Here is a 12,310-nt window from a genome sequence, read left to right on the forward strand (position 1 = left end):
CTATAGGTAGTAGAAATTTTTAAGAATACACAGCAACATAGCAAAATTATTTGAAGACTTCAGAAAATTCTTTGCATGGGAACTGAAGGCCCCAGTGGAATTTTTTCAGAAATTAATGGAATAGTGATTTGATTGTAGAGAAAAACTCTAAATACCTCTTCAATATAAAGAAGACATTTAAAAACCCAATTGCTAGAGGGTAATGGAAGATTAGATACATGCTAAGTGTAAAATAAAATTAATATTTTGAAATGTGTGATTGACAAGAAACACTGGAAGAAAGAATTCAAGGAGATTTGCAAAGAGTCTGTTGTTGATATTCTTTGAAGTGAAAACTGGACTTCTGCAAAAGATGAGCTTACCTAGAAAGTGCAAGATGACTGAGAAAAGTAATAGTTCTGCACAACACAGGAATCCAGGAAGATGGTGTGGTAGCCCACTGTGATTAAATTCCACGCAATGCTAGGTTAGTACCCAATCTCAGTATTGTTTGTGGGTTGGTAATACTGGACCAGGGACTTTTCTGAGTAATGTCTAATTACCTTCTGAAGCTCCTGATGTCACTCTGAGCAGTTGTATAATAGTATCAGGTTGCTGCAGCAGTAACATGCCTGAAGCCAATGTGATGGACACTGAAAAATGATGTATGAATGCAGTGCCTGCCCACAGAGCAGTCTAGTGTTTCTCATGCAGGAATGAGTAGCTGTTTCTACTAGTCCTTTTCTTTCAGTGACCAGAACTAAAACCCAAAACTCCCGCTGAATAAGGTCTCATGTCTAACACAAACCACTTCATTTAGGATCAAAAACCTTTAAAAATGTTATTCAAAGTCACTACTTGTAGAACAAGAGGAAACACCAGACCTTTTCAAGAAGAGCAAACATATGAGGGCTCCTTGACCTCACAGGAAAACACAACATTGATAACAAATGTGAATGGTAAGTGTCAGGGGTATCTTGGCAAAAGGAGAAACACAATTCTCTACATGCTCACACAAAATTTAACTACATTCACTGATGACATTATTACAGCCCTTTAAATGAGTATTATATAAGTCTCAGTTTGATCGAAGAATCAGAAATAAGTTCATTGTGTGCTCTTTGAATTTGGCCAGGTTGTGATATAACCAGTTTATGATGTCTTCTTCCATGACAATTACTTTTGCTTTCAGAGTCACAGTTTAATTAAGGATGGAAAATATGTGATGAATCATTGAATATATTTTAATATTTTTTGTAGAGCTACTGAAAATTGTAGGAAGTTTCTTTTGTGAATGTGAAGCTTGGTAGTAAACCATGCAAAACTGAAAACAAATTCCTTCACTTCATCTCAAAACTCTGTTCCTCCCTTTTTAGTGCTGTGCAAAGAAAACAAGATACGTAAGTCTGAAGGTCATTATTTGTACCCATTGCTCACAAAGGCTGATCTCCTGCATAAGCCAGCCACAATGAGAAGAGATAATGGAGATGAGAAGGAAAGGAGTCACAAGTGAGGAAAGAATGGGAACTGATGAGTCTACTCTTAGAGACACAACCAATACTCTTGATAAATGTTAGACTATTAATCCAGTTGTTTATTCAGAAAATAAATATTTATGCATTTTGCTACTAGAATAGTATAAGAGAAGTAATATGATTATGAATCCAAATTTTTTGTATTGTCACATTCATCATTCTCCATTACTTCATACTTAAACTCTGTAGCAAATCAGCAATTTTCTGTTAAATAAAGCAAAAAAATAGAACCTGGTCATCCTGATAAAGGGCCCTTTAATGCTGCACAAAACTAGAATTTTCAGGGCTTCTCTCTCCTGAATGATCTCCCCATACTACATTTCTGTAAACATATCACAATAGTGTACTGCTTTCTGCAAACCTTTTTATTCTTTAGGAGATCTGGAAAGCATCCAACGAGACCAACTAAGAAGATATTTCACACGCTTCTGTCATCAATTTCCATTGCTGACCATCATCTAAACAGGTAAGAACCTAAACTGCTCTTTGATGTGGGAGTAAGATGACAACCCAGTATGACCATACAGTAGTAATATACTATATTACTATATTATATATACAGTATAATATATCAAAGACACACAAAGTGACATATTCAGTGTTTTAATAATTAGGCATGGGCTCAAATGACACCAGTAACTCTGGTGTCTCTGGTCTACAGTGTATCTATCAGAAAAAACTGTTATCACCTTTTCTGAAAAAATGTATTGATCCCCCTTTACACTTGAAATAAATACACCACTAATCTAATTAAGTAATGATGTAAATTTGCATTTCTAAGCCTATTTGATGTACACGTCAACAAGCATTTCAAGGTTGACATAACTTTGAGCTCAAAAACTACAGTTATCGTTATGTTTATTATAATAATAGCAACATTTACTCTATTTCTATAATAATTACTATATCTATTTTTATGATGTGATTTTTTGTGCAGATTATTCCTGTGAGGTGAAAGAAATACTACTATTCAGACTTATTCCTCTGACTAGGGGTACAATTTTCCTTGTTCCCTCTTTAGTGAATGCAGGGAGATGGGTACCCACTCTGGGACAGGACACCTTTGGTATTTCTTAGTAGTCTAATATTAAACCCTGATCTCTGTTGATATAATAAAACCTCACTTAAAACACTCTGAAAATGAAAAATGCATGCTGTTTTTCTTGCTTTTCCACTCATTTTCTATTGCCATTTACCTGTCACTAGCTCTAACCTGAGCCTTCTATATGTTTCTTCAAAATCACTATTAACACTGTTAATTCTTCTTGCTTCAATATGTATTCCGAGGTCTGTAAGTAACACACTGTATGACTGTCCTTTCAACTCCTTACTAATCTAAGAATAATTTTCAAAGGAGCATTTAAAAATGCTCCAGATGCAGGTAGATTAAATTTTGAATACAGCAAGTACCATATGAATGGCAACTTAAAATAAAAGTTCATGTTCTCAAAGCCAATAGATACTTTCAAGTGTTTCTGGAATGGCTTTTTTTCCCCCTGATATGTTACAGTTCCAGTCTTCAGAATGGACACAATATTGTTTTAGGTCTGAATAATTTGTTGGAGAAAAAAATATTAACTCGTTACACACTCAATAATATGCTTTAATCTTCAAAAGACAGCCCATGAGAAAAGCAATAACTTCATATAATGTGAAAGATTTGAAGGATCTGCTGAAAGTAGCACAGAGGAACATGACATCTATAATTGAATAAAAAGGAGCATTTAATAGCCATTAGATGTGCACTGTCCTGTTTGTCATTAAACAGAGCAGAGATCTTGTTACAAATGGTATGTTATTGTGTAATTAAATGTATTGGAAATGCAAGAGCACATGGGAGTTGGATTACGCCTGCCAACAATGTTGTTAATGCTGGGGCGGGAGCGGCCAGCAGAAGGAGAATTGTTGTGAGCATCTCACTGCTAGAAAGATAAAGACAGATGCTGAGACTCCCCAGTCTGCTGTTCCCATTGTTTGGCTCATGGCAGCTGTGTGCATGCTGAGATTACAAAACCATCAGTGCTCCCATTTTTATAGGGGCTGGAGTGTGACAGCAGCTCAATTTTATGTGTGAGTAGGAAAATGTTCATGATGAAAGTATCAACCCACTAATTCCTACTGCAAAATGAAAAAAAAAATTAAAAGTATTTCCAAATCAATTTATCCACCATTAAATATAACGCAGTGTGTTAACTCTGAACTTTTGCATAAAAAATGAAGTTCCAAGAGTGAAGTTTCTAAAACACAAGAATCTTTATAACAGTTCCTACAGAAGAATCAGTCTTTTTGCAGATTCAATACTCTACAGAACAACTCTAAAATATACTAAAACAGGATACAACTCTTTTTTCACAATATCCTATATATTTAATTGCTTAACTGTAATAGTAATTATAAAATTCTTAATAAGGATGTCAGTATTCTAGTAAGTGTGCTTTAATAACATTTTCATCACACAACTTTGAATTCTGCATTACTACACTGAGTTTTTCTGATCAGATTCTCAATCCTTAGTGAGAAACATAAATAAACTCAGCTTTCATGTCTTCGTGTTCAGCTTAATGGAATTTAGTACTATTTTTAAATCTTAACAACCAACATAAAACATAGCTTTGAGGTCTACATGCCATTACTCATTTTGTTCGAGGGCTAGTCTTCTGTTAGTTTTATTACTATTATTGGAATAATTCAATTAGCCTTTAAAAATTCACTGTAGTTTACTAAGATCAATGATGAGAAACACTTAATCTTTTTACTTCAGATATTTTAACTGTGATATTGAATATCAAGATGCCTAAATAAACCAAGAATTATTGAGACCCAACTTCAGAACTGCAAACTGGCCACACACTTAATTTGTAAAAATATTGAAATGCTTGAGTCTTAATACCTTTCCAAACTTTTAGGAACATACTAGATTATAAATTTACCACAGTGAATTAATTCTTTTGATACCACAATCATAAGTATTTGTTATCTGCTCTAATGAATTAACAAATTCAGTAAGTCAGGGAAAATAAAAACAACATGGAGAAACCAGTCAGTTCATTACTTAATCATATTAAAATTATAAAAAACCAAAGGTTTATTTAATGTATCTGGCATATTCTGCACCTCCCTCTTCATTCCCCTTTACTGTGTCATTTGTACACAAATGTTGGGTGCTGACACTTGCATAATGGCATTAAAAGACCTGGGTCAGTATTACTGGTTTCTGCTAATATCTTAGATAATGACCCTAAATTCATCTTTATATATCTCAGATGTTGCAAAGTATAGTTCACCCCTACTAAGAAGGGAAAACTGAAGTTTTAATATTACTTCAGTTAAAATTACAGCAGAAACATACTGCACAAAACACAATAAAATACATCTGTTCTGCCAGTCATTAAAACACTTTAGAGAGTTGAAATTGTTAAATCTCCTTCAACTGAAGAGAAACCTCAAGTGTCAAGGCTCAGTTTGTTGTCAGCATGCTTCATACTCAGCTGCTACCTCACCATTTTTTATTAGTGCCGGGCAGAAGTCGCACATCAAGCTGTTAGCACACTGACCAGTTGTTCACCAAGTTTACTCACCCTCTGACCTTCTTTGCCAGGTGGACCTTGGGGACCCTCCAGCAAACCCTGAAAATACAAACATTAAACAATTATAACATTCAGTGCTATTCTCATCCTCTTTTCTACAGAAGTAAGACTAGACCACAGATCCAGATGGCAAGACAAGGCATTTATTTCTAATAATAAGAATTGCCTTTTCCTAAAAATTTCTTTACTGTTATATTAAGTTGCAAGAAAAAGCACAAACAATAATTAATAATCACATGCCATCATATAAAGGCTGTATCCTTTGGAAAAGAAGAGGTAACTCAGCACTAATTAAGTATAGTTGTATTTAACTACAATATTACTTGAAAAGTGATTTATCTTGTTAAGTCAGGATGCCATAAAAATTGACAAAAAGGTTATTTTAAATGAAAGACAACTTACTCTACAAAAAAAATTCAAATATAGTCACTGAAGGGGGAGGGGAAGGCAGGGAGAAGGAACTAAATATAGCAGAAGGCCTTATGCTCACTGCATCCTAAGAACCAGGCCTGTGCTGCTTCCTCTGCAATTCTGGCTTGGCTTTTCAAAACACTTCAGTGTCTCTTTTTTTCCTCTCTCTCTCTCTCCTGAGCAGGTGCTGGAGCTTTGAGTGTTTTGAATCTATCCTTGACTTGTGAGATTCCTTCTGAACTCAATGCAAGGATCTGCCTTTTTCAGCCAGAGACCAAATCACAGAGCAGCTCTGATGCTTTGGGGATTTAATTTTATATCTGATTATTGTACAATGTAATCATAAAGCCTTCAAATAACATCTCAGAACAACTTAGAACTGTCATTTTCCCCACTCTCCCTTTTCTTCATGAGTCACCTTGGAAAACAATTTTAAAAATTACTTTGAGGAGGCAATCCAATTTCCATTATAGCAACAAGAAATGTGAAATAATTTTAAATGTAATCAGCAAAGAATATGTAACAGTTCTGCATTGTGTAATTAAAAAGAAAGCCTTGCATGTTATATTGCATATTCTTAGAGATGTCATGCAATTAAAGAACTTATGTTTTGTTTATTTAAGAATTTTAAATACTAAAATTTTAAAGTCTTTAAAATTATTCAGACTCATGTATTGCTTCAGCATGATTTATATCTTTGGTCAAATTCAAACAACTTACTTAGAATCAATGACACACATTTATTGACCCAATAAGGGTGAATTGAGGTGCCTTGACAATCACAACTTTTTAAGTACCCAGATTTCCAGAAAGGAATTTAAGAAGTTCATTTATGATCTCTAATTCCCAAAATAAACTTGAGAAAGTAAATAGGCATTCCAAAGCTACTAGCTAATACATCTTCAAGTAATGTTTTAAATGATTAGAATGTAGTCTGACTTCAATTTTAAAATGAAGTGGTCACTTCAAGAGCTTTTCCATTTCTACCATTTCTTCAATTTCAAACACTGAAGCTAAAAATATATCTTAGACAGTATTTCACTACAGGATATTTCTCTTATCATTTCAGTTTACAATGTAAACAGGATAAGGTGCAGGATCTTTCACAAAACTGATGCACACCATTTCCATCTTTCACTATAAGTTTATGGAAATAAAATATGCACGAGAAGGTTGTGTCCAACAAATAATATCATGGTAAGTTAATTACAGTTCAGGTTATGTAGCTTATACATTCACAAACCCATAAAGCAGAATGTTAATGTGACCTCTGTAAAGCTTCTTTCCTTTCTCATCTAGGTAGGGTAGAACTTGCAGTGTTCTGTCTAATTGTTAGCAATATTCTACGTCTTGAAGAAATTCTGAGAATTCAGGAAGAGGTGGAATTTTGTTTTGTTAATTTTTCATTTTAGTGACAACTTTATGCAGAGGAATGAGATGAAAACCTGTAATGTCCGTTTTATGGGGAGGAAATTCCTAGTCTCACAGATCTGTACAATAAGGCTCCAAGGGAACAAGAATTACACAAGAATGCAACTGCACAATAGTGATAATTAATAGCCAACATTTTTATCCAAGGAGTACTTTTATTCTTTTTCTTCTCTCTACAATATTATTGTCAAGAAAAAGGAACCAGATAAGGAGATTTATCTTCAAGGAAAGGGAGGAGAGCTGTGTACAATTGGTAACTAGGCAGGGAGGACTCCCCTGTACAAGGAGCCACATCCTGATATTGAAACTGAGGTAAAAGTTCACACCAACCTCAGTGAGATCTTCCGTTTAAAAATTGATAGGACAACATGGGCCATGTTAAACAACACAGCTCGAAAACTGTAGTAACTTGGCCAAAGTAATGACTTAGCGGTGCTATCTCTGCTCAGCATTCACTGAAAGAGATCATGGAAAAAAACTGCAGAAGAAACCTGCAGGAGAAATGAAAAAAAACACCATCTACAGTGAATTCTCTCTAAAGGGATGAATAAAAGATCTACCATTGAACTCCTACAGAACTTGGCAATGAACAGAAATACATGTTTGTAGGAAGGCAGACTAAACTATTTACTTAGGTTGCATTCCTATTTAATTTCTGGAGATCTTCCTTTGGAAATCAAAGATCAGATTTGACTGCCACCAGCCATGGATAGCACAGTTGGTCAGAGGAGCCCACCACCACAGGTAAAGGGATAGAATATACACTGAATATACATATCAATAGCTATCTATCATCCATCCAATCTATGGGATATACTGAGGATTGTGTTCTAAACAGTATATCCACATTTATGTCAGAAGGCAATTGATTCTACAAGTATAAAGTCTCCAGTAAACAACAGCCAAAGCAGTTAAGATCATAGAACCACAGAATGGTTTGGGTTGGAAGGGACCTTTAAAGGTCATCTAGTCCAAGCCTCCTGCAATGAGAAGGTACATCTTCAACCAGACCAAATTTCTCAGAGTCCTAACCAACCTGGACTTGAATGTTTTCAGGGATGGAGCATCCACCAACTCTATGGGCAAATTGTTCCAGTGTTTCATCAACCTCATTTAAAAAAACCTCATTCTTGTAACTAATCTAAATTTACCCTCCTTCAGTTTAATACCTCCTTCAGTTTTTATCCCTTGTCCTATTTCAACAGGCTCAGCTAAAGTCTGCTCCCACCTTTCTTATACCCTTCAGGTATTGCAAGGCAATTAAAGTCATTCACTATGTGTCACTGTCACTTGGATACATTTGACCTGGCAAGAGCATGGCTATGGTGATGAGCAGAACAATGTCTAGGAACAGCACAAGGCACTGTGAGGTACAAAACCAGCCTATTGGTGTGACATCAGGCTGGCAGGAAGATATGCTGCATCCTTCGAGGTCACCTAACACAGATGGGCTTTTCGTGACTCTGCCAGGCCACCCTTGAGGCTGAAAGGTGCCAGCCTTCTACCCACTTTGTGGAGCAGTGGATTAAAATAACATATACAGCCTATAAAGCCTGTTCCTGCCATGGACAAGCAAGCCCCTTGAAGTAATGTACCTGAAGGAGCTTGAGGAACATGAAGTGGAAACCTCTAAAACATTACCATGTAGCTTGGGGAAAATTAAAGCCAGTAAAATGGAGATGTTCTTAAGTGCAACTGAAACTTGGAAAATCTACCACAATGAGTGAGGGTGGCTGTGAAGAGAGATGATACATGATGCACTGGTAGGCACAAGAAGGTTGTACAAAATCTTGGAAATGAAGAGCAGAAACTCTGAATCCCTTTATAAGAGGCAAACCATAAAGGGAAGTACTGACAAGGGAAAGTATGCTGGTTAGCGCAGAGAATTGAAAAAGCAACCACACTGTGAAGAACACGTGGGCAGATATTTAAAGGCAATATCATCAAAACTTAGACTAAGTTCATGGAAACTAGGAAAAACCAACAGGTTTAAAAATGCTGCAATAGGGAGTTTTTAAAAGAATTTGTATTGAAAATATCTGCAGGATATACCATTTTAGTACTTTAACAGCTAATATTTTTTGAAAGTATCAGGTGATAAAAACTAATAAAAATTATTTAACTTGAGACAGTAGAAGAAAAATATGTTAGGAAGTTACAGAAAAATCAGTGAACAGTTCTGCCACTTACTGTAGAAGGGCTAAAATCCTGTCATGTGACTCTGAAGGTAAAAAAGCATTTTTAAATACCTGATACGTCAAAACAAGCATCTGCAGAGACATGGTGGAGGCACTGCTCATAAATGTAATAACTCAGAGAAAGTGCCTAAGAACATATTATCAAAAAAGCCAAGTTTTTATTGTGACTCCATGGTGAAACAAAGAATGTTAAAAAAAAAGAAAAAAAACCAGCTGAAATAGAATAGTGAGGTTACTTAAAGCTGTTATTAATGCTACTTCTCACAGAAGATTATGGTTGATGCCAAGAGAGCAAAAAGACAATTACATATATTTTTGAGATCTTGTAAGTTGCTTCAAAACATATCTGATAGTTTTTGAAGCGGAAGGGTAGACAGCTGCCTTATGTACTTGTAGGTAGTGTTGCTGGAATACATTCTGAGCCGGAATAAGTTTCCTTTTCAACATATATTAAGTATAATACAAAAGTTAGCAATAATAATGCAGGTCTAATTAAGGCACAAAATTTATTTCATTTATTGACTGGTTTGTGTGTTCTATACACAAGCTACTTTTATCCAGTGTTTCCTCACTATGAATTCCAGCAAACACATGACCTCAGTTTTTACAGAATAAATGCTATTAGATGGGGAGCAAATGTATGTAGTTTAGTGAGATAAGTTAAACAAAGACAGAGACAAAGTTTAAATTAGGCATGCAGAAATGCCTTGAGATAATGTAAAAATAGATAATTTTTTAATCATTTGAATATGCAAGCTTTTATACTGATAACACTTGCTACTTCAGAAAGACCCAGCTATAATAGATATGATTTTGCCATGCAATTTCAAAACATTATGATGATAAATAGAAAGGTATAGTTCCACTGATACAGCATGACTGCTGAAACATTTTTACAAGTAAACTGGCAGGCAGTTCCCATTGCAAGCAATTGATGCAGTTCTTTTAAACACAGTCCTTGTTCAGGATTAAGAAAAGCTGTCACATTGTTGAACTAAATTTTCAACGATCCCTCTGTAAACTCCACAAGTAGAGCAGCACGGAATCATGGTAATCAGCATTCAGGTAAAAAGTGACCACAGATTTCCAAATTCCTGACATAGCACAATGGGTGATCACAGTGAAGAACTGCAGCATGACTGACTTGAAGAGCACTCTCCAGCCACCCAAATACTACTTGTGGGATGGATGGTGCTGCTGTGGCTGCACTGATGCAAGAGTGGCACAGCATCCCAGACAGGATGCAACAAGATGCAGTTCAAGAGGTCTTAAAGGCATCCACTTAGTCTGGAGATGTTTGTAGAGAACAAGTTCTACTGCGCAGGTCACTGTGATCCTTCTACCCTATTTTGAGAATATTGTCCTCTTTGGGCTTTACATATTGAGAGTAAATGAATGGCTTCCTCTCAGCTAAAAACAGACAATCACACTCAGCAAGCAAAGGAACTCAAATATGAATAACTTTCCTCCAGTCAAGATGGTCAAAGTGTTGGTTTCTCTGCTATCCTCAAGGCAGTTTGCTTGCTGCAATGGTGATGCAGCCCTATCTTGAACCCCAAACAGGAGGATGAGGAAGTGAGAGACCTTAAAATTCAATTACCATAGTTTCCTCCTCTTGCCCAAAAGATTGTCCACCCCTACCCACACGGAAGCCCACAGAGCTTGCAGACACACCTCACTGTTACAGATCTGTTACAATGGGAAAAACGGCACAGGAAAATCACAGAAGGATGACTAATTTCCTGTTGTATTACCATTTATGAGGGAAATTAAACTGCCTCTATCTTAAGCATTTCCAAACACGACCTGATCTCAGTCACATCCTTACTGAAGTACCTTGAGACAGCGAGTGGAAAGATTTCTACACCTGCTGGGCCCCTTAAATTTGCTGCAGTGACCATACTGTTCTGCCATTACACCACTTGTCTTTCTAAACTGCTTTCAATCCATTTACTTCTACAGAAAAGGAGACAGCATTTAGCAGTATTTCAGTCTGCCAGAAAACATGATAAGCTACATTTTCTTCACCTTTTTTTACTGGAGTGAACAGAAAATATGTTCCTCACTGACATCATTATTCTTTGGATTTGGCCATTACTTTAGCTCTCTCTGTTAATTAACCTTAAAATATACTTTCCTTCAGAGACAATAATTTGAAAGTGAAATTGAAAGAATAATTTCACCGAAGTTTACATTAATGAACTGAGTACTTTTATCAACATAGGTTTATTTGCTAAGCAAAAACAAAAGTATAATTAAAATCCTGAAGAGTAAATCAAAATTATTCATTACATTGATGTCTACTGCATCTGGGACAATTTTCAAATCATTATTCTAATGAAGGACATAGAAATCACATTCATGCCAATCTATCAGAGAAAGAATTTTTGAAAAACAAATTTACTGTAAGGTTAAGGCTTCAATCGTCACTTGTGCCTTCACTATCAGTATTACTGCATAAAGATCAAAACCTCACTGTAACTAATAAACAATCTTCTATTTCAGCAAATAGATAATCTTAATAGCACCTGCTCCCATAATTAAAAAGTGCTTTTTGAAGAAGAGGATATTTCTAAGTTATACTGTGGAAGTTAAATGAGCACTGTATTTAATGAAAAACAACTAAACAGTTTAGTACTTTCAGGAAATTAATACACCTCATTTTAAAAGCTCAGACAGATAAACTTCAGATTTTCCTTAAAGTATATGTATGAAAAGAAGAGATTTAGACAGAAAATGTAATTTGCAGTCTATACTTTCTTTAGTTAAAAAGGATTACTTTCCTTCACATCATTACATGGAAAGAAAGTGAAGGTAATATTATTTGACTGCTTACTACTGGAGAGTGCATATCCATTTCTTTAGCTTCACATGAATAACTGAGGAGAAAGCTGTGCAATCTGTAGCTGATGTTTGTTTAGAAAGGGGAGAGCCAAGAGTTACAGTGGAGCTTGCCCAGACCTGAATCTGCAACTTCCTCCCACAGCCGCCTCCACACGGCACTTGTGCACCAGCTTCCTTGGGATCGCTTTAACCAGAGCCAGGAGCCAACATTCCAAATATCTGTTTAGTAAGCAAGTCCTGAGGACTTCTGTCTGTGACCGACTTAAGCCTTGGCTTCTGAGTAAACACTTGGTGCCATCTGGGTGACTATTTTATAACTCCTGAA

General features: G+C 35.8%; 1 protein-coding gene across 5 annotated transcripts in view; it reads right to left on the reverse strand.

Moving 5' to 3' along the window:
- COL19A1 (collagen type XIX alpha 1 chain) overlaps positions 1–12,310 on the reverse strand; it is a 185,041-nt gene that overhangs the window by 71,031 nt on the left and 101,700 nt on the right. For all 5 annotated transcript variants that reach the window (XM_074538452.1, XM_074538449.1, XM_074538450.1 and 2 more), the window contains one exon: positions 5,093–5,140. In XM_074538452.1, coding sequence (XP_074394553.1) covers positions 5,093–5,140 — 48 coding nt within the window. The remainder of the gene's footprint in view (positions 1–5,092; positions 5,141–12,310) is intronic.

This window comes from Zonotrichia albicollis, chromosome 3, assembly GCF_047830755.1.
Source record: "Zonotrichia albicollis isolate bZonAlb1 chromosome 3, bZonAlb1.hap1, whole genome shotgun sequence".
NCBI lineage: Eukaryota > Metazoa > Chordata > Aves > Passeriformes > Passerellidae > Zonotrichia > Zonotrichia albicollis.